The sequence below is a fragment of the Pelodiscus sinensis genome, chromosome 5, assembly GCF_049634645.1.
Source record: "Pelodiscus sinensis isolate JC-2024 chromosome 5, ASM4963464v1, whole genome shotgun sequence".
In the NCBI taxonomy this organism is placed as follows: Eukaryota; Metazoa; Chordata; order Testudines; family Trionychidae; genus Pelodiscus; species Pelodiscus sinensis.
Window position 1 is genome coordinate 122,651,418 of NC_134715.1, and position 23,494 is coordinate 122,674,911.

The 23,494-nt window shown below is 46.4% G+C and overlaps 1 protein-coding gene across 18 annotated transcripts in view; it reads right to left on the minus strand.

Annotated features, from left to right (window-relative positions):
• REEP1 (receptor accessory protein 1) overlaps positions 1-23,494 on the minus strand; it is a 101,447-nt gene that overhangs the window by 19,418 nt on the left and 58,535 nt on the right. For 7 of the 18 annotated variants that reach the window (XR_012904434.1, XR_012904433.1, XM_025185693.2 and 4 more), the window contains exons 6-7: positions 15,683-15,854; positions 9,718-9,780 (exon numbers count right to left, since the gene is read on the minus strand). Coding sequence is in view for 13 of the 18 variants with exons in the window: in XM_025185693.2 (XP_025041478.2) it covers positions 9,718-9,780; positions 15,683-15,854 (235 nt within the window). In the remaining 5 variants the exon portion in view is untranslated. The remainder of the gene's footprint in view (positions 1-9,717; positions 9,781-15,682; positions 15,855-23,494) is intronic. The other 11 variants (XR_012904436.1, XR_012904435.1, XM_075930948.1 and 8 more) reach the window with 2 other exon arrangements.

The following is a 23,494-nucleotide window of genomic DNA, read 5'->3' on the forward strand; positions in this document are numbered from 1 at the left end:
TTTTCCGGAAGGGGCATGTAAATTTCACCAGTCGTCGTAGGGAAATCCGCGGGGGATTTAAATATCCCCCGCGGCATTTAAATAAAAATGTCCGCCGCTTTTTTCCGGCTTTTAAAAAAGCCGGAAAAGAGCGTCTACACTGGCCCCGATCCTCCGGAAAAAGTGCCCTTTTCCGGAGGGTCTTATTCCAGCCCTTTTTCCGGAAAAGCGTCTGTGGCCAATGTAGATGCGCTTTTCCGGAAAAGAGCCCCGATCGCCATTTTCGCGATCGGGGCTTTTTTCCGGAAAAGACTACTGGGCTGTCTACACTGGCCCTTTTCCAGAACAGTGTTCCGGAATAAGGACTTATGCCCGAGCGGGAGCAGAATAGTTTTTCCGGAATAGTGGCTGATTTTGTACAGTAGAGCATCGTTGCTTTTCCGGAAATTCAAGGGTCAGTGTAGACAGCTCGCAGCTTATACCAGAAAAGTGGCTGATTTTCTGGATTAAGTGGCCCAGTGTAGACACAGCCGACTTGTCTCCCTGCCTTGTGGGGATTAAATCCAGCGGCACACAAGAAAATATCCAAACATTATTTACAGGAAGAGGTCCAGGAGCTGTCTTTACAGTGTAACATCTTGTGCATGACTAAATGCCAAAAAAGGCTGAGACGGAGTGTTAGAAGTGTACTGTTGCTTTGAAGAACACATTCTTGTATTGGTCATCCAATTGCGAGCACAACCCTGCAACCCTATTCAGGCAAATAGCCCCATTTCTCATTAACATCTTTAAACATTTCTGACTTGGTTCCCAGGTTTTGATCTATATTTTACTGATAATGGTCCCTCAACAAAAGCACACTGTTTGCTATAACAGCTCTGCTCCCCGTTCTGCTTGTTAAATCTTTCAGATGTTACTGGCTGCCAGAACGGAAATTGCCTCTCTCTCATCAGTGCAAAACTATCTGATAAGATTGGTTGAGCTGAGAGTATTTAATCTTAAAAAAAAAAAGAAGAAGCTTTTATTTGAAAAATGCAAATTCCAAAACAAGCATCAAGGTTTGTGCATTTTCCATACAACCAGCATTCCTAAAGACAAGCATACATCACTTGCGAGGGGGGGGGGGGAGGAGGGGGAGAATTTAACCTTTTCTGAAGATCCCAGGATAAAACCAAGTTATGATTTCATGGTATCAGTGTTTCCTGATGTAATAGCCTGATCTTTCAACACAGCCTTAATCTAGTACAAGTAAATCAAAGATCTGTGTAAAATCCACTTGGGGGAACTTTGCCAGAAAATGCTTACCCTGAGTCAAAGTAAGAAAGGCTGACACAGGAACTGCAAAAAGACACATTTTTGTCTATATTGTGGAACACACTTACAGGGGGCTTGGATTTAGTGAAACTTTTCACAGAAAAGGAGGCTGAATGTCCTGAAATGTATCAATACCTTGCAATGTGCAGAGTGTGGAGCCAGTAAGAGTGAACCGCTTACAAACAGCTTCAGTGTAATAGGTTTTCCAGGGTAGTCTGATACTGACAGATGTACCTACTATCTAGGATTATCTCAGTGTGTGCTTAGTCCACCCTTTGTTCTATTTCTCTGGATGGTTACAGATAAATAAAAATGGGAAGATATATTCCAAGACACCTGTAACCAACTGAATGCCAACTCCTACTCCCACTGATGCCAATGGCAAAACTCTCAGCTGCAAAGGGAACAGGACTTTGCTATACATGCTGTGGCTCATGATACTTTTTCCTGTTTTCTCCTATTATATTAATATTTGTTTCCTGAGGAATGCAGCATGATGTGACTGACACTCGTGGAGCATTACACATGGAGCAAGAGCAAGAGATTGTGCCTACATGGCTGTTTTCCAGTACAAATAATGGTTTCACATCGGGAGCAGGGACAGTTTTTTGTTTAGGGTTTGTGCAGTGCCTTCCACAATGGAGTCCTAGTCCATACCTTGACCTTGGCAGACAGACAGATGGACAGCTAGATAGACAGCGGAGCAGCCAGTTGTGAAAACAATAGAGTCCCATGTGCACTTGCACTTATGCTATTGTTCCTACGGCTACAGCTGCACCATGGCTATAAAGTGACCTCTAATTTTCCTAGAGTAGACAAGCCTTGTGTGTCCGCCTGTTTAAACTATAAACTCTTTGGGACTGGAACTATATTTATCCTTGCATCTTGTGCAGCAATGAACACAATGCTAGTGCTAAATAAGGTTAAATAACTTGCACTGTTGTAGGCAGTGTTTTCATAGCCATGTTGGCTCCAGAATATTACAAGAATGAACATGGTTGAGGTGAGACAGCGTGTGGCTCCCGACCTCCCCCTCCCACTGATCCCGGCCCCCTGGAAGGTGGGAGAGCGCATGGCTCCCATCCCAACCCAGGAGGGGGCAGGGTGTGTGGCTCTCAGCCCCACTCTGGAGGGGGGAGGCAGGACGGCTGAAAGCAGAGGGGGTGGCGGGATGCAGAGCGATGTGATGACGGCACTCTGTCGTCCTGCAGGACAATTTTTTTTATAAATATAAAGAGATTATCTCATCCACCTGGCCTCCAGGATAAGTAACAGCTTAAGGAAGATTTATCATCTCAACCGATTGTACAGAGCAGAGCTGGTTTTCCCCCTGCTTTCTTCAGAACTGAGCAAATACCCTGACATACTTCACTCAGGGACCAGTTCTCTGAATGACCAAAGCTGCGCCCAACAAAAGAGCATTTTAAAAGGCAAAGCATTCTGTGTAAGTGCCTTACTTACAGCATCTCTTGCTTTGGAGACAGAGAAAGGGCAGCTTGTGGAGGCACGAGATGGCGCGTCAGCATCCTCTTACATGCTCCCTGCGGCTGAATTATTTTTACACGTTCATTTTTAAAGAAAAAAAATCTTAAAGGTGATGTGTAAAGTTTAACCCAGGCCCCACGCAGGGCCAGATTAACCCTTCTAGGTGTTGGTGGCTATTAGATTTTGTGGGGCCCTAGGCTCTGTGGTGGCACTAAAAATGATGAATTCAGAGGCGTGAGGGGGCTACACAGGAGGGCAGGTGTGGGAGGCAGGGGGGACTCTGAGTATCTGGGGGGTGCAGGTTCTGCAGTAGGACTGGGGCTGAGGGGTTTGAGATGAAGGAGGGATCTTGAGGTTAGGGCCAAGAGCTTCGAGTGTGGGAGAGGATGCAGGGCAGGAGGTGGAGATTGGGGTTCAGGGTCTAGGATGGAGCTAGGTTGCAGGAGGGGGCTCAGGGCAGGAGGTTGGTGTACAAATGTGGGGTGTGGACAGGAGTTAGGGAGCAGAAGGGTGTTCAGGGCTTGGGCAGGGGGGTTGGGTATGGGCCATGTGCTTGGGGCAGCTCCCACAGGGGTTTTAGTGGCTGCAGGGGCCGCACAAAAATATCTGCAGTTTTGGCGGCTGGGGGATCTTTTTGCCTGGGGCCCTGAGCTGCAGCCCCTTAAAGCCCCTTTCTTAATCCGGCCTTGATCACACATGACTATGACAAACACTCACTGCTGGGTTCAACACCATGAGTAATCAGTGACTCCACTAAGATGTCCTCATGGTAGGAAGCTCTATGCCTAACAATTATAAGGATCAGGGCCTCTTTCTTATAAGGACCCATTCTGGATTCAATTCGCTGTTGTCAGACCAGTTTATACTCCAAACCTAGATTTCCTTAAAGCACTAAGGGCTCTTATGGAATCTAACAGGAATCACTTTAAACAGTCTTCATATGGCCCTGCTGGGTTGTTCACAAATTGCAAAACTGTGTGGCTGTGTCTACATTGGCATGATTTTGCGCAGAGTTCTTGCGTTAAAGTATTTGCGCAAGAGAGCATCTACGCTGGCATGTGCCTTTGCGCAAGAGAGGTGCTTTTGCGCAAGAACATCCATGCCAGTGTAGACGCTCTCTTGCGCAAGAAAGCTCCGATGGCCATTTTAGAAATTCATGTTGCCTGTCTACACTGGCCTCTTGCGCAGGAACAGTTGCACAAAAGGGCTTATTCCTGAGCGGGAGCATCATAGTTCTTGCGCAAGAAGCCCTGATTTCATACATTAGAACATCAATGTTCTTGTGCAAGAACTTCCCACCAGTGTAGACAGTCAGCATGTTTTTGCGCAAAAGCAGCCGCTTCGGCGCAAGATCGCGCCAATGTAGACACAGCCTGTTAGCGCCTGAGCACCGAAAAATGAAACTGACATGAAAGAAAAGGGAAAAGGACCCTTCCGTTCCCTGGGCCTGACTGCCAACCCTGCAAGACAAAGGGGAGTCCTGCCCACATCTGCCAAGTGTCTGCTCAGAGAAGCAGAGATAAGCACAGTGAGATCATCACCCATCACCAAAAAAAAGCAAATATGATTCTAGGTTGTATCAACAGGTGTGTTGTAAGCAAAACTCGTGAAGTCATTCTGCCGCTCTACTCTGCACTAGTTAGGCCTCAGCTGGAGTACTGTGTCCAGTTCTGGGCGCCACATTTCAAGAAAGATGTGGAGAAATTGGAAAGGGTACAGAGAAGAGCGACAAGAATGATTAAAGGCTTAGAGAACATGACCTATGAAGCCAGGCTTCATGAACTGGGCTTGTTTAGTTTGGAAAAAAGATTAAGGGGGGACATGATAGCGGTTTTCAAATATCTAAAAGGGTGTCACAAGGAGGAAGGCGAAAATTTGTTCCTCTTGGTTTCTGAGGACAGGACAAGGAGTAATGGGCTTAAAGTGCAGCAGGGGAGGTTTAGATTGGACATTAGGAAAAAATTCCTAACTGTCAGGGTGGTCAAATATTGGAATAAATTGCCAAGGGAGGTGGTGGAATCTCCCTCTCTGGAGATATTTAAGAACAGGTTAGATAGACATCTGTCAGGGATGGTGTAGACGGAGCTTGATCCTGCCTTGAGGGCGGGGGGCTGGACTCGATGACCTCTTGAGGTCCCTTCCAGTCCTATTATTCTATGATTCTATGATTCTATGTACAGAAGCCCCACGAAATTACCAGCTGCACTGAAAGTGTTGTACCCAGAGACATGCACCGTGCTTGCCTAGCCAGCCCTCAAACTGCAGGGCTGGGGAGAGCACAAGATATCGCAACACACGACGGTAGCTCACTGGGAGAGTGTTCTTCCCAAGCCTGCCTGGGCCACAAAGCTCTGCATTGAGCTCCTCTGTGTCACTGCCCAAACTCAGCAAAGAGCAGCTCCACCTCCACCCTCTACCTGGACATCAGCTTTCCCCCCTTCACCTCACAGATACTCGGCAGGACAAAAGCAGGCAGCTATAAGCACCAGGATTTTTTTTTTCAGCGAGATTCAATCTTGTTAGCGAGCAACACTAGTTTTCAGTCTACTGAAAGCACATTCAACTGTCATTCTGCATCTGCTGGGCCAATATTGGAATCTTTCCTTGGCGCTCTCAATGTGTCCTGTGTGTGGGAGTAAGAGCTAGGTTGAGTCCCCTAGGGTCACTGTTGGCATTTCAACATCACCAATGAGATTCTGCCTGTTGGGAAAAACTATCGCTGCTTGTGGCGTTTGGAACAGTCCTGTGTTGGTTGAGATGTGAGCGTTAGGGAAGTTAGCATGCAGTCGTTTAAATGATTAACCAATAAGCCAGGGTGTATCGATTAATCCAAACGACTATATGCACTCCCCCTCGCCTTGATGCCTCTGTATCTAGGCAGCAAGTCGGGGGCGGGGAGGGAGCCGGTGCCCAGGGGAGCCGGCTTTTAAGCCAGCTCCCCATGAGCAACCAGATCCCATGGAACTGCCTGCCCCTCCCTATCCCTGCGCTGCTGCCTCTGAGAGAGGCAGAAGCATGGAGGGTGAGGGCAGCAGGCGGGAGCCAGTGCACACAGGAAGCCGGCTTTCAAGCTGGGTCCCTATACGTATCAGCTCCCATGCAGCCGCCTGCCCCAGCCCTTGCTGCCTCCCACAGAGGCCAGAGGGGAGGGCAGGAGGGAGCTGGTGCTCAGGGGGGGCCGGCTTTAAAAACCAGCTCTCCATGAGCACCTGCTCTGTGGAGCCGCCCTCTCCTCCCCGCCCCCCCAAGCTGCTGCAACAGCATGGGAGGGCAGATGGGATGCTGGAGAAGCCCCTGTCTGTGAGGAGCGTGGGCCCCCAGTGGACAGGGGCTGCTGCCATGAAGCAGCCTCCGTCCGCGGGGAGTTTGGGTCTGCTGTGCAGTTGCAGGGGGCTCTCCAGGAGTGGGGCTGGGAGCACACTGGCTGCCGGCCCCGCTTCTGGGGACTATTGAATAGTCGTGTAACCGCTAACATTTGGTGGGGTTTACACGATTATGAAATGAAACGATATCTCACATCCCTACTGAGCATTATGTACCCTTCCTGACCAGCTGACACTGATCTTGGGGAAATCTCTCTGGTGAGCCACCATAACCACAAACCACACAGAAGTTTCCCTTTCTGCTGACTTACTCTGTGGCAAGGTGGTGTGGTGCCAAAGCAAGACTATGCATGCTCTGTCACTGCACGGCAGCTCAGGAACCCCACAGCCTCAAATTCGTTCATCGTACCCCGCACATTGCCTACAGCCACAGTCCTGCCTCGCAAGAGACCATTAATGCCCCTGCATATTTGCATGACAACAGCCCCCACAGTGCACTTGCCAACTCCAAACTGATTTCCCACTGGCAGCAATCCAGTGTTGCAAGTTTCCACAGGACGATCCCTACCCGCTATTCCACTGTTGGTGCAGCTCTCTTTCTGGTGTCCCTCTGCTGGTGGGACAGCTTGGCACTCATATCCAGGCCTTGCACATCCCTAAGTTCTGCAGTCACCCCAAGCCTGCATTCACATGCGACCCCCACACTTTCTCAGGCCCAGAAGTGTCATGCTGCCCTTTCCAGCTGCCCCATGACTGCCAGCCTTGAATTGGTTCTCGTCCTCACATCCCAAAGCAGTCTGATCTCTAGGAAATCATTACATTCTGTGTTGCACTTCTTCAGCCTCAGCAAATACTGGAAGACGGCACATTCTGTACTTCTATCGTTCATAACAGCAAAGCTATGCAGGCGCCATGCTTCTGTTAGAGATGGCAGACAGCCACAAGTCCCATGTGGGTTCATGGTATTTTCAAAACAGGGGCAAAAATTATGGGATAAAGATAGCACCAGAGGGTGGAGAAAGTTGCACGATGGGAACTTGACCTGCAGTCCCAGCTACCCCAGTTCAACTTGTTTCTGCCCTGCGATGCTTTGCCAAGACTTCCCAAAAGTCAGCAAGCTAGACGGTGGCAAGATGCACTCTGGGATACCTACCCACAGTGCACCACATTGTGCTTGGACACAAACACTCCTATGTCTACACACGCGGCTTCTTGTGCAAATACGGCCATTCTTGCGCAAGAATCCACAGAGCATCCACACTGTCTGCCTGCTCTTGCGCAAGGAAATTTATAGTATGGCGTGGTAAAAGAAGGCTTCTTGCGCAAGAGCTATGCTCTTTTCTTACACGTGTAAGCTCTCTTGCGCAAGAGCTCTTGTCAAGACAACCTCCACTTGTAAGAAAAGAGCGTAGCTCTTGAGCAAGAAGCACAAGTGTGGATGCTCTCTTACGCAAGAAAGCTATTTTAGCTATAGAATTTTATTGTGCAAGAACCCCTGCCGCACATCCACACTGCCATGGGCGCTCTTGCGCAAAAGCACATCTCACACATGGCAGTGTGGACGTGTTCTTGCACTGAACTCCTTCCACAAGAACCGTTGTGCAAGAAGTTCTTGCGCAAGGAGCCACCAATGTAGACATAGCCCTGGTGAGTACACACAGCGACCAATGTAAGAAGAAAAGTTTGCATGTGCACAAGGAATACAGCAACTGTGGTGCTGGCAAAAATTTGTAGTGCAGACATACCCTCAGAGGTGGTAGCTAGGTTAAAAGAAGAATTCTTCCATCAACCTATCAGTGTCTAAACCAGAACTTAGGTCAGCTTAAAGTAACACAGGTGTGAAATTTTTCACAGGCCTAAGTGACATCAACCTAAATTTTAGGTGTAAACCAGACCTATGTTACAGAAATTTGTACTGGTGTAAATCCATCTGTAACTGCCACCAGGCAGATTCAAACCTGGGTCCTTGGGAGCTTAGTGTAGGAGCCATTATGGCTTGAGTTACAAAGCCAGCTGGCTCTCACCTTAGACTGTAGAGCTCACTCATTCTTATCTTTCTGCTGTAAGTGGTCTAAATGCCATTATATGGGACAGGGAACCACATTAGGGCTACGTCTACACTGGCGCGATCTTGCGCCAGAAGTATGCAAATGAGGCTAAGCGTGGACTATTGCCAAACCTCATTTGCATATCTAATAAGCCGCCATTTTTGCAGAAGAGGCTCTTGCGCCAGAAGGAGCTGTCTACGCTGCCCCTTCTTGTGGAAGAAAAACCCTCTTGCGCAATGCCGTTACGCTGATTATTTTCAGGAATAACAGCATTGTGCAAGAGGGTTTTTCTTGCACAAGAAGGGGCAGTGTAGACGCTCCTTTTGGTGCAAGAGCCTCTTCCGCAAAATGGCGGCTCATTAGATATGCAAATGAGGCTCGGCAATATTCCACGCTTAGCCTCATTTGCATACTTCTGGCTCAAGATTGCGCCAGTGCAGACATAGCCGAGGTGTGTGGGTTACACATCTACATGGTGGCATCTGTGCAAACTCCTAGTGCACATACATTGCACCAGTGCAACACAAGGCTGGGAGGGACCACATTAGTAATTTACTCTTGCTTAGGACAGGTCATTACTACAGGATGGATTGACAGGGCAGCAATCGATCCAGTGGGAGTTGATTTATTGCATCTAACATCAATGCAAAAAAGCAGCTGCAGATCGCCATGCCCGCCAGCAGGGCGGTAATGGGGGCAGTTGCCCTGGAGCTAGGCGATTCAAAAGGGCTCAGGCTCCCAGCTACCACCACCACTCCTGCAACAACCATGGCCTGGGCCAAGGCCTTTTACATCACCGCCAGCGCTCCACACGGCTCTCAGAGCTGGCTGGGGAGGGGTGGGAAGGTGCAGTGTGCTCCAGGTGGCACTGGGGCCTGAGAAGGTGCAGTTCGCTTCAGGTGGCACTGGGGGGATGCCTTCCCCAGCCCTTCCTTCCCACCTGAGGCCTTGTCCCTTCCAGGAGTGTGGATCTGGCTCCCCCACCTCGCCCATGGGCCCAGCAAGTCTATCAGCCCCGTCTGCTTTTCGCTCTCTCGTTCACTCAGTACTCCTCCTCAAGCAGACGTGCAAGGGGAGGAGATGGGAGAGCATCTCCCGTCAATGCACCGCAGTGAAGTCACTGCAATAAGTACCCCTAAGTATGTCCACTTCAGCTACGCTAGTCACATAGCTAAAGTTACGCAGCTTAGATCAATCCCCTCCCTCCCCCCATGGCGTAGACCCACCTTTAGTCACAGCAGAGCTAGCCCTGTCTTGCGTTGACAGAATGCATCTTTGCTGGGGTGGCAACAGCGGCAGAACCCACTCCCCCTCCCCCAATATCCTCAGGGCTGAAGTCAGAGCACTCCATGCCCTCTGTGACGCCGTTCAGTAAGGGGAAAGGAACAGCCCATGGCAATGCACGGTTAGCAATGACACGCACATCGCACAGCCCCGAGTCTCATTATTCACAGTTACAAACTTATTCTCATTGCCTCAGCCTTAATTCCTTTGTCCTCTTTGTTAGGAAACCCAGTGAGCAAAACTAAAAACAGCAAGACATGGCAGGAAAACACAGCCGTGCTTACAAGGGATGCGTGGAATCCAGCACTCACCTCTGAGGATTCGGCACACGGAACAACAGGAGCACACTGAAAGAGGAGCTGGACATTAGGAACCAACAATAACACTTAGAAAGCACTTGACATTTCTTCTCAAGCTCTGTACAATCACCCATCAGTCTTGTGAGGTGGATAAGTGTTACCATCTCCATTTAACAACAGGTTGTTCAATGCTTTACCGAAGGCCACACGGCTAGGAGTGGTAGACAGAGGGTTATATACAGAAGTTCTGGGCTCCCAGAACTGTGCTCTGACCACTAGACAGCCCTGCCTTCTGACCAGCCTCTTTAACTGCCTCTATAAGACTGAATAAGCCTATGAGACAGAAGAAGCCACAATCCTCACAGAATATGGAGGTTATATGAGAATAATCTCACAGTTCCATAAAGTAGAATTTCATCCATACAGATCTCGTCAATTCAACAGATTTACAGAGGAATTACGAGGGAAGCATTGATTTAGTCATTCACCCAGCTTCTGAGCACTACAGCAGAACCGTTATTGCTATCACTGCAAATCAGACATGGACAGTGTGCCACATCACCAACTCGCAAGGACACGACTGGCCCTCTTTCAGTGCTGTGATGCTGGGGATGAAATTGGTTTAAGAAATTCTATTGAACCTTTCAGTCCCAACACTGGGAACTAACAAGCTGTGACCTTCACCTACAGGCAAGTGCATGTGTCTTTTAAAACATCTCAGAAATTGTTTCCATATAGTCCTTACAATGAACGCTCCCCACTGATCCCTATACATAGAGAAAAGACAGATTGGCACTAAAAGAACATAGCCTTTCAAAAACAAAGTTTGATCTACCGAGCCATCTAATCACCGAGGGCCAGATGCTTGTTTCAGACCAGCACAAATCAGGAGTCAGCCTATTCAAGTTAATGTCAGTATCAAATTGGTATTAAAGAGAGGAGCCAGAAACTCCATGAAGTCTGCTAGGGATTTTGTGCAGACGGCAGCCAGGTTACTATGGTGAAGGGGGGCATGATGAAACGTTATGGGATAGAAAGATTTGATCAGATCCTCTTTCAATTCCTATGGCTCTGCTTAACTCGTCGTGCTGCCGTCCAAAAAAGAAACAGCAGGAAGAGTAAAGGACAGTGGTTCAGATTCTGATCTCACAGGTAATCTTTTCAAGGGGGGCTATTTTCTCAGTTCATGTAATAGACATATTTTGGCCACTCACCATATAGTCACTCCAAAGTCATTCTGGTTAGTAGATGTGCAGAAATTTAGGAACACTCGAGTGAGCAAATTTGTCATGCACTTCTGGTCCGCTCTACAAATCCTTCTTTTGAGAAGTTGCAAGAAAACTCCAAACTGCAGTGCAGCTACAGCAAGGGTGTAGGAGGCGCTACAGCAGTGAGCAGATCATCCCATGTCACTGACCCCTGGCTTTCTCAAGAGAGAATTTTCCTCCTGTGTGTAAAACAGGAATTTGGATGGGCCATCGACTCTCCGGCTTGTGACAAGACGGAATGTTTTTGCTAGTGTAAGGGGACTGTTAGCCCCTTACTTAAACTCTGTGGGAGTTTTTTGGCTTGCCAGCTCCCAGTGTCAACAGGGGAAGGGTCCGTGAGACTGACAGACCCCAGAGACAATGGAAAGCAGCCAACACTCCAGCTTAGCCTGATTGACAAGTTGGACAGGCCAGTGAGAAAAGCAAGAGGCCAGGACCCGTCCTCCCTGTGAGCTGGGATTGTTCTGGCTCTCTCTGAGCAAACAGAGAGCTGAGACACTGCCCAAGGGGGGCAAGCAGTGTGCAGAAGAAGTCCTGCAAAAACAGGGAGCTGAGAGACAGCCCAAGCAAAGCAAGCTGTGTGCTGAGGGGCAGTTTTTGCAGAGCTGAGCCAGACACACACAGCTCAAGGAGCGCAGACCCTGTGTTGAGCAGCAGACTGGCAGTGCTCAGAGAGCCAAAAGGAACAGAGAAGCAACACAAGAAGCTAGAGACTGGCCACGCAGCACAGCCTGCAGCTGGATGTGGTGAGCTGCTGGGAACTGCAAAGTGTGGGGAAAGACTCTGGACTGGGAGAGGGGTCTGGCCACTTAGAGCTTGAGGCTGTGTGGTCACTGCCAGAGCAAGCGTGTCCAGCCTGCAGCCCCCCCTGCAGCACATCCAAGGCCTCTAAGGAGCCTCTAAGGAAGAGACTGTGGACTGTCCTTACACTCTGCAGGCTGCTGTTTTGATGTCCCTGTGCTACAGAGCAGGGCTGTGTGTTCTCATTTAACCATTCTCATTTTTTCTTATTCTTTTCTCTTTAATCAGTTGATGTTTAATAAATTGTATTTGCTTTGAACCTTATGAAGTGATCACTGAGCCAAGAAGGCCTGCAGTGTAAAGAGAGCACCTCGGAGTGGGGACACCCTAACTCCTGCCCCTAGTGACTACAAGGTCGGGGATTAAGCCCCAGGAAACCTGGGCCCAGCCTTGTTGGGGTTTCGAGGGCTCTGCTACTCAGGAGAGTGGAGGAGGAGCCCTCAGGATCAGGGAGGCCGTGGGGTAAAGGAAGTGGGAGCGGGGACTCAGATCCTTTCGCTGGTCCTGTATAGAAGCCAGGAAAGTTCCCCACAATAGCGGGACCATTCCCCCGCTTACACTAGCACCAGAAATAGCAGTTCAGGAACAACACAAACACACCTCCAGAAACCCTTTCCAACACCAGAAACTGATCCCAAAGGGAAGTTTTTTTTTTTGCGGGGGGGGGGGGAGTTAATTGCATATATTATTAATTTCAGTAACCAAAGTTAAATGCCTAGAAGAACTTAGCTGAGATACTTGTCATAGCGTCTGCTCACCTTGCAATCTAACAATGTCTTCACAGCACCTCTGGGAAGTGCTTTTCTCCCCCTCTGACACACATACTGACACTATGGCCCTTATCCTCAAAGGTATATATCCCATTAGGAGCAAGGCACCTACATCCCTTTGAGGCTCTGGGCCTACGTGTTTTACCCAAGGTCACGCAGGAAGTATATGGTAGGGCCGCAACTTGACTCCAGGTATCTCAAATCCCAGGCTACTACCAGAGCAACTAGATTTCCTCTCTTGCAAACACAGGGCCCAGTACTGCACACCAGGCTGGAATAACTAGGAGGCCCACTTACAGATACTAAGTCCCCATTGTTACGATATGTTAGCATGGTCTGGGATTTCTGTACATCCTTTTGGTGCTGGAGATTTGTGGCTGTCCCCTGTCATCTAACTGTTACTGTCAATGTCTAGAACATTCACTCCCTTTACAGGAATGCAAAGGTTTTCAGCTGAGTCGCCCTGTCAAGTACTGTGCATAGATGCAACAATACATTCCCTGATTCCCTCTGATGTCAGAACAGCTACATCCTGTTAGCTTTAATCCACCAATATAAAAAGATGTGAATGTTTCTGTCAGGTAGAGGGCACCACTGACATGGATGTTTGTTTTGCTGTTAATTTGGAAGGCAAACTCCAGGAACACGGACAGTTTGGACTGTATTTAGTGGGCATAAACTCTGTTTGCACTAGGGTAGGAACGACAGCTGCTTAGCCCTCCTGGAAGCTAAATTTAATCAAATACATTTCAGAGGCAATTGCTTCTCTCCTTTCTCCCACACTTACAGAACATCCATTGTAAATAGCTTTCAAATCTTGGCGTCTAACTCTACACGGATACTGATATGGGTTTTATTTATAAATAATCCTTGTCTGTGGTGCAGTGTCTTAAAATATGACTGTTGCAAGTCATATCGACTGTACATTTCAGTGGTGATCCAAGAGGATAGGCAGGACAGATAGGTACTGGTGTCACTTCAATACTTTTGGAGATTTTATCCTACACTCTTTACAATAAATGAGCTCTGAGTGTCAATTTCACCCACCCACATCCAGTGATCGCTGGACTCTACCGATATATTAGAGCTGTCAGATGGGCACATCTGTCCTGACAGACAAAATAATCCTGCAGCAAGATTGTGCCAATGTCCTATTGTAAACAGGGCCATGTCTAGGAACATGCAGGGCCTAGGACAAACTCGCCCCACTCCGCCTCAAGCCCCACCCGGCCCTGCTTCTTCCTGCCCCCCACTCCACCCCTTTCTTCAAGTCCTGTCCCTGCTCTGCCCAACCTCTTCTCACCCTCTCCCAACCCCACTGCCCTCCTTTCCTGAAGCCCCCTCCCCTGAGCAAGGCGACCTGGGGAACTACCAGTGAGGCCTGATGCCACCAGCAGGGGTCCAGCACCTGCCTATTTACCACGGTGGCAGGAAGCAGTGACCTACCCAGCCCACGCCCGCTCTGCTCCCCTGTCACTTATGGGGAGTGGAGCAGGCTGGGGCCCTGTGCTTCCAGAAGCCGCAGTGAAGCAGAGCGACCTGGCTGGGAGGTGGCAGAGAGAAGCAGGCTGCTGGGTCACTTCACTTTCCACGGCTCTCACCGCTGCTGGTGAGTTCAGAGGCAGGTCCAATCTCCGTTGCCAGCCTCAGACCCCTCTGACAATCCCCCAGGGCAACCACAGAATCACAGAATCATAGGGCTGGAGGAGACCTCAGAAGGTCACTGAGTCCAGCTCCCTGTCCAAAACAGGACTGATCTCAACTAAATCAACCCAGCCAGGGCTTTGTCAAGCTGAGACTTAAAACCTCTAGGGATGGAGATTCCACCCCCTCCCTAGGAAACCCATTCCAGTGCTTCCCCACCCTCCTCGTGAAATAGTTTTTCCCAATATCCAAATAACAGTCCTATGTACAGGATAGGTCTGGTTGTAAACCGTTGTTAATGTGTCTCATGCATCCTGCTCTGCTCTGCAGAAGATGAGAATCCGCTGCAGCCACCAGACCCAGAGCCTTAGAACAGTCACTCTCAACCAAGGGTGCACGTACCCCTGGGGGTACATAGAGCTCTTCTAGGGGGTATATCAGCTCACCTGGATATTTGATATTTGCCTACTTTTGTCAACAGGCTACATGAAAAGCACTAGCAAAGTTATCACAAACAAATTTCATACAGTGACTTGCTATTACTACTTGACAGACTATACTCTAAAATACACACCCTGGGTAATGACATGTAAGTACAATATTTATATTCCAACTGATTTATTTTATATGTATATGGTAAAAATCAGAGAACACGCAATTTTTCAGTAATTCGTGTGCTATGACACTTTTGTATTTTCATGTCTGATTTTGTAAGCAAACAGTTTTTAAGTGAGGTGAAACTTGAGGTATGCAACACAAATCAGACTCCTGAAAGGGGTACAGTAGTCTGGAAAGGTGGAGAATCTCTGCATTAGTTCAAGCTGTAGAAAACTCAAGCTTTTCCCCTCTATGTCAGCCAAAATGGCTGCAATGTGGCTCCCTCCTTTAATTGCCTCAGCACTATGGGTACATCTACACTGAACACTTATTTCAAACTAAGCTATTCAGGAAGAAATACTCCAAAATAGCTTATTTCAAAATAGCACATCTACACTACAGGGAAGCCTCAAAATTAGTCCGAGGCAGGCTTCCCTAGTGTGGATGTACTACCTCCAGGAGGCACTGGAGAATAATTACTTTGATTGGCTCTGAGGAGGAGCTATTTCGAAACAGCAGCAGTGGAACGTCCACACTCCTGCTATTTCGGAAAAGGTGTTATTCCTCGTGGAATGAGGTTTACAGAAGTTGGAATAAGCTGTCTGTTATTTTGAATTTATTTAGAAATTACGGAATTGCTGTGTAGATGCTCACATTATTTCAGAATAACTGCTGTTATTCCGAAATAACACTGTTGTATAGATGCACCCTATGTTTCAAGGGCATGATACTACCCTGTGTATGTAACAACTGTAATATCTGTGTATCTCCATGTTTTTTACCAGTGATTCCTGATTTCCTCCTGAGGTTCAGTGATGGAGGGAAAAAAACTTCCGGTAACACAAGACCAAGGAAAACACTGAGACTTACCTGAGCTGCTAGTGCTTTCTGACACACTTCTGGATGTTTTGGGCTTGCTCTGTTTGCTGCTTGTTCGTACAGTGACTGGAGGAGGTGGTACAGAGCTGCTGCTGTCTCCTCGAATGGTTGAGAGATCTTGCATGCTAAAGCTCCTGAGTCTCTCAGACAGAGCCCCTTGTCCCTGGTTACACAAACAATACAATACATAGAGAAGTCAGAGTCTATGACACAACATCTTAAGCCCCCCTCCTTCTAAGACCTTGCCTAAACTACAGCTTACTTTGGTATAATTACATTGCTCAGGGGCATGACTAATCCACACCAATGTTCCCTCTAATTTTTTTCCGTCCATGTGGAATAAATTTTGTTATGTGCACTCAGGCATCTGTGGATATGCACCACCAGTAGAAACACCCACTGCTGGCTGTGGGCGCTCTGCTAATCAGCTAGGCAGCATATGTATCTCTCCTGGGTGGCCACCCAAGAGCTCAGCTTACAGAGAACACTGATCCACTCCCCTTAGCAACATAAGTTATACCATCCTAAGCACCAGTGTAGAAAGTACTATGCTGGCAGGAGAATTTCTCCAGCCAACACAGTTACCGCCTCTCACAAAGGCAGGAGTTATTAAGCTGACAGGAGGTGTACAAAAATTAAAAGATTGAATAACAAAACCCTCCATGTAGACACAGCTATACCAGCAAGATAGTCTTTTTGTCCATATAGCTTAAATCATTCAAGAAGGTAGTTTAACTATATTGGCTAAAAAAATGTTACCGATATATGCTGAAATAGCAGTATGAGCAAAGCTTTTCTAACATAGTAAAAACAACAAAAATAATAGAGGTTGCCTGAGTCTAGTCCCCTACCTTCACAGCAGGACCAAGTATCATCCCTGATGGATTTTTGCCCCAAATGGCCTCCACAAGGATTGAACTCACAACCCTAGGTTTAGCAGGCCAATGCTCAAACCACTGAGCTATCCCTCCCCCCTGCATAGACTAGCTCATACACTTTCAAAGAGACTTTACTTTTGTTCTTTCTTATTTATCTTGCTCAACAGAAAGACATTTTAGATGGCTTAAAAATTTCTCTTTGATTAGGTAAACATCTCTGGTTTCTGTGTGGAGCCTTAGTGCAAAAATCCTGCTCTCAGTGAAGTCGAAGGCCAAACTGCCACTGACTTCCAAGGATCGTCTCCTTTCTTAACCTCTGTCTCAGCAGCACCCTGTGCTGTATGATCTTAATCCTCATCCAATGCAAAGATGTCATTTGGAAATCTCAAAGCACTTTCCTTATAAACCTTGATTTTCAGCAACTATCTCAAACCTCCCCGGGAAGGAGGAGGGATGGTGTTATTGTGCAACAGATTCCTTGTTTTATCTTGACTGAATCACTTGACTGTTCTGTGCCTTGGTTTCCCCATCTCTAAAATGACATTAATATCCTTCTGGTTTATAGGTATGTTGTGAGGGATAAATGTTTAGAAACTGCTTTGGAGATGCTTAGACCAAAGGAGTGATAAAATCTAAATACTATTTATTTGTAATTAAATTGCAATGAATCGGACCGGGCTATACATGTTATTCACCTATTTCTGACTTTATTATTTTATTATTATTATTTATTATTTGTTTCAAATATTGAAGCCTTTTTAAATGTACTTGTACACACGAATTAATGTTTCTCTTATGGAGAGTCTCATTGGCTTCAAATGCAGGATTTTTTCTTTGGGCTTCTCAATTCATCTTCCTTTACTTTTTTAAAAAGTGACAGATTTTAAAATGAATTGTCATAATACATTTCCAAATATTTCAGATGGAGATGTCCATAATGTATGTAACAATACATATCCTGACTTCTTGTTTTGGGGTAACATCAAGATTTCTTATCCTTCAAGATCAATTCATTTTGATCATTATTTGCCTCTTGGGGTTGTGAATTTTGATATTCAGTTCTACCAGTGTTAATAGTTGCAAAATTTAGAGAAACTTAGCATGTTACCTGTTTAGTCACTAACTTGTAAAGCTAAATGTCTTTGTGGTCTTTTGTATTATTCTTTTGTATTCAAAACTAAAGAAAAGGTATTGTGTGTGGGGATTTATATTCTGGATCGTGCAATCACATATGCATATGATGCAGTAAAGTCCCTAGGACTGCTCACTTGTAAAAAGACAGGTACATGCATAATGATTTTTAGGATCAAGGCCTTTGGGAGGAAAGAATAAAACCTTCTTGACTCATCATGGGACTGTTTTGAGCCAGACATGAGTCAAAATGTTTTTTTCTAATGTATGTAACAATAAGTCTTGTTGTGTAATAAAGCCAGTTACTGCAGCAATTTTTTCCTGTTTAATAAATATTTTGCTACTAGATGTTGCTGGATAAAAAACCTCATTTCTACATAAACAGATTGTTACAGGAAATTTAACAGCCGCACAAAAGTGCATATTGGCCTTACAAAAGTAAGGATTGAAACTACATGTTTATGTATATTCATGAAAATTGACACATTTGACCAATAATGACATTTCTCAGTTTGTGGAAGAAAATATGTTCTTTGATTTTGAAATTGTCCTGATTCTGCTGTAGTCAACATTTTGCTGATTGAGCTGAGACAGAAATGCTGGCAAGCAAACAACAAAGATTGATAACGAAATGGTGAAATTTTACTTATCGACTACTGAAAAGGGAAGACTGAAGAGGGAAGGTAAAATGAGGGGAAATGAAATGGAAATCAACACGCCAGATACTCAATTTGTGTAAATTGTGATCGCTCCATTGGAGCCAATGGAGCTATGACAATTCATAGCATCTTCCCCAAAATTTTGGGGATAACTTTTTCAAGAAAAAACAGGCATATAATATTCTGCCATTGTTTTTGTGACGAGCATCCTTCCACATGACTTGGCAATAAACCTTGCTAGAGAGCTTATGAATAGTAAGGCTTGTTCTTTATTCCTCACCCTAATGAGAAGGAAAATAAAGGAACACGCACGCTTTACTTTGTCAACAAGAAAGTCAAGCACATATAGTTGTTTGCTGCATTGCTGTAGCTGTGTGGTTCCCAGAGCATTAGAGACTACACATGATTGAGGTAATATCTTTTATGGACCGACTTCTATTAGCGAAGGAGACAAGATCACATGTGGCCAATCGGTAATTACCGGACCTTAGCATCGGTGGTTTCTTGACCGACAAGTGAACACCAACCCATTCCTCCATATGTGCAGCATTACGCTGAATAAAGTTAAAGCTCCTTTCTCCACAAGTTTGGTTCAGCAGTCCCATGTAGAGTACTAGACCCATCCGCATGTTCACTATGGGTTCAAGCCTACAGACATTTACTATGAGGAGCTGTGCTTGCTACTGAATTGTGGTTCCACTATGCCCAGTAGCACATTATTGTTATTCATTATTATTAATTATTATTATTATTATTAAATGTTCTTTATATATCAGTAGCATCTACAATCACAAGTCATGGGCCAGGACCCTAGCGTGCTAGGCGCTGTACAAATACTGCACAAAAAGACAGACCCTGTCCCAAAGAGCTCTCAATCTCAATATAAGACAAGAGACAGCAGATGGATTGTCTCAAGGAAACCATGAAACAATATTGGTCACCACAACAGGCTGCAATCTGAGCACACATGCAGCTTAACCGTTGTCAAGATTTTTGTGAGCGTTTACAGTACAGTAAATGATAAGGCAGTTAGGCTACATCTACACTGCACAGTTATTTCGGAATAAGCTATTCCAGAATAGTTATTCCAAAATAGCTTATTTCAAAATAGCACGTCTACACTTCAGGGAAGCCTCAAAATTACATTAGGGAAGCCTGCCTTGGACTAGACATGCTATCTTGATTTAGAGCCCCAGGAGGTGCTGCAGAGGAATAACTTAGAATGGCCCTGTGAGGGGCTATTTCGAAATAGCAGTAATGGAAAGTCTACACACGCCTTATTTCAAAATAGCTATTTCAGAATAGGCATTATTCTTCATAGAATGAGGTTTAAAGAAGCTGGAATAAGCCACCTGCTATTCTGAAATTTCAAAATAACGGAATTGCTGTGTAGATGTTTGCATAGTTATTCCAGAATAACAGCCATTATTCCGAAATAACTTTGCTGGGTAGACATACCCTCAAGATATTTTACTGAGGAGACTGGAGAGGATTTTAGAGCTGAGCACTCTAAATCCACATGCTGTAAGCCGAACAGCCTTACATGACAATCTCAATCTCATTTGAGTGGGAAATGTTTGCTAGTCCTGACGTGGGCTGCTTGAGTTTTGATTATCACATTTTTCAACATGCCCTGAAGATGGGACCATTGTATATGGATCACCTGTTCGTTAGGCCGAGATCAAAGGCTTGAGCTGTATAAAAATGAAACGACTGAACTATTAATTGTTGTTCTGGTTCTGTGCCAAGGCTGTTATCAACTTGCAACCACAGAAGAACCTCTTTGTGGACTTTGAAGGACTAACCAGAGCCTTTGTTGGCATCAGGGGGTGATGTCTGGTGAGTTTATTATCATAAACTCGTAGGACTGGAAGGAACTTCAAGAGGTCATCTAGTCCAGTCCCCTACATTCAACGCAGGACTAAGAATTATCTAGACCACTAGACCATCTCTGATAGGTGCTTGTCTAACCTGCTCTTTAAAATGTCTAATGATAGATTTCACAACCTGCTTGTCAATTTATTCCATTGCTTAATTATACTTGGACATTATTGATTGATTGATTGATTGAAATATTTTACCCCACCTCTCTATTTAAAATATTTGAGGTGGCTTACAAAAATTTTAAACACAATACAAATACATATAAAAATTTAAAATACGAGACCCCCAGAGGGACATAACAATTGCTAAAAACATATTGAGAAGAGGAACATACACATATAGACTCAAACATTAATAAAAGCATGAGTAAAAAGGGTGGCTTTAGCACATGTATAGGTTCTTTCATTGCTTTAAAATGTTTTCTCTGTAATGCTTTCACCTTAAGAATAAATATGGCTGCTTATAAAGAGCTGTGGAGTATCTTGCAGCTGCTAGTAATCATGCTGTTCATAACTTCTGAAGAGAAAGCAAAGGCAAGTGCTGGCCTGTTTAGGCAGTCTGAGATATCACACTGCAGGCAGGGAACCAAGCAGCCTGGAAAAAATCCTGGTAAAGACAGGAGGGGAGATGGATCTGCTGAAGAAAGGTGATGACTGAGGAGCCAGAAGCTTAGAGTGGGTGCCATTGAGGGACCACAGAGGTGACATACAGGTGCAGTTACCCAGAATGCCAACAGGGAGGATGGGCAGGGCAGTCCATCTGTAAGCTCAGATGAGTTATTCAACCTCTCCCTGCCTCCGTTTCCCCAATTGAGAACGGGGAAAATAACACCTAACGCACAGGTGTTGTATGAATCAGAACATAAGAATGGCCACACTGGGTCAGACCAATGGTCCATCTAGTCCCATCGCCTGTCTTTTGACAGTGGCCAATGCCAGGTGCTTTGGGGAGAATGAAGAGAACAGCCCTTTTTTGACTGATCCATCCCCTGTCTCCAGTCCCAGGTTCTGGTAGTTGAAGGACATCCAGATCATGGTGCTATGTCCCTGACCATCTTGGCTAACAGCCATACTGCTTTTAAAGTGCTTGCATTAAAAGCACCAAGTATCAGCACTTCACTCTTTGCACTGCTCTGCAGACCCCATCGTACGGTTATAATCCACATCAGGAATTCTTATTCATGTTAATAAGACTGAAGTCTGGGATGGGGAACCTAAAGCCTGGGGCCAGATGCAGCCCCTGACTTGCCTGGATCTGGCCCCTGAGGCTCAGGGCTCCTCCCAGCATTGGGGAGCCCATGCTGGCACTCCAGTCTCCTCCCTCCTGTTCCCCTGTGGGGCTGCAACACATAAAATCGATTAGCCTGAGCCCTCTAGGCTCTAGTGTGCGAGGGGAAAGTGGGGAGTGTCATTCTTCTCAATCAGGGCCACCTCAGTGAGGGTTTACGCACTGTAGTATGATAGTGTGAGTGTTCGTTACAACCCGCCGTTTTCTTTGTGCAAAACGGGGGGCTTGACATCAATGCCTGCAGTCCCTGCTAATCATACCACTCCACATTTGCAGCTTGGCTCTGCCCTCTGGTGCATTCCCTATAAGTCATCTTCACCTTAGATTGGGGCTGGATTTACATCAAACACACACCCAACAGAAAAAGGCCTGTGGAAACCCAAAGCAGGGCTGAGTGCTGCTGTTTAAGAGATACCGTGCTCCACTGTCATGGTGGTGAGACTATTCGAGGAATGCAGTAATACGCAGCCCACGAGGCTATGCTTCCAGAAACCCGTGTGTTCTCCTCTTGATTGGCCCATTACAATGAGGCTACAGTTTTTCAAGTGACCATTGATTTTGACAAGTTTGGCCCAACTTGAGATACTTAAAGGGGCCAAACAGGTGAACGGCACCTCCTGGAAAGCAAGCCATTTTGAGGACCCTCCAACCTTGACCTTCCTCACTGTAACTTGAGACCATTGCTCCTCGTTCTGCCGTTCTCAGTAGTGACAGATGGCAGAATGAAATGGTCTCAAGTTACAGGGGGGGGGAGGTCTAGGTTGGATATTAGGAAAAACTATTTCACTAGGAGGGTGGTGAAGCACTGGAATGGGTTACCTAGGGAGGGGGTAGAATCTCCATCCCTAGAGGTGTTTAAGTCTCGGCTTGACAAAGCCCTGGCTGGGTTGATTTAGTTGGGATTGGTACTTCATTGGGCAGGGGGCTGGACTCAACAACCTCCTGAGGTCTCTTCCAGCTCTCTGATTCTATGAAATGCACACCTCCCAATGCACCATTTCCCCTCACTGCATGACTCAGCTTCTCATGCAGTTTGAAGGAGAGAGCTCCGCTGCTCCCTACTAGCAAACTGTGCCAATGCAGCATCCACTCCTGTGGCATCTGGTATCCATCTTGGGAAACCTGCTTGGACCTGAGATGAGAGGGACGGCGTTTGCCCAGAGAGGAAGAAATGGTCCAAACAGGCATTCCAGGCAAGGATCTTTCATGTGAGACTGATCCACGACCCAGTGGAGTCAATAGGAGTCATTCCACCGACACTAATTTGCTTTGGATCAGGCCCTGAAGTTTACTTAGATCCAGGGGGCGGAGGTGTGCTGAAATTCTAACTCCTTAATTTGTGTGACTGGCACTTCAAGCAAACTGCCAGAATTACCATGAACTCTGGCAGTGTTTCAGGTCATATTTTCACACGCATGACAGACTCTTGGACAATCTCTCAGACCTATTAGGCACAAACAGGCTTTTCATCGGCGCCAGTCACGCATGCCTTCTCGCTCCACCTCATCCTTTCCACATCCAAAACAGTGTGGCTGTTGCATGAAGGTTTCAGCTTCTCTTTCCCTATTTTATCATCTTCATTATCATTAATATAGCAGTAGACCTACAGAGCCTATTGTGCCAGTTGCCATGCAAACATTTGCCAGGGAGTCTCACCCTCATTCAGACTAAAAGGGAAAAAAACCAGAGGGGGGGCCAAGAAAGAGAGAACGTATGAGCAAGTGTCTGAGTTGGTGATTGGCGCATGCCTTTTTAGTGCCCCCCGGAGCACAGTGCCCCTTAAAGGACAATGGGCTGAACTAACGGAAGTTAAGGGGGCTACCCATCAGGATTTGCCTCCTTGTTACCGAATTCTACCATTTAGTTCTTACCCTCCTGAAATCACCATGTTCTGAGGGAGGGACTGTGGGGCCGCAAATGGGGGATGCAGAGTGGTAAGACAGGGACTCTGTGCTTAATACCCA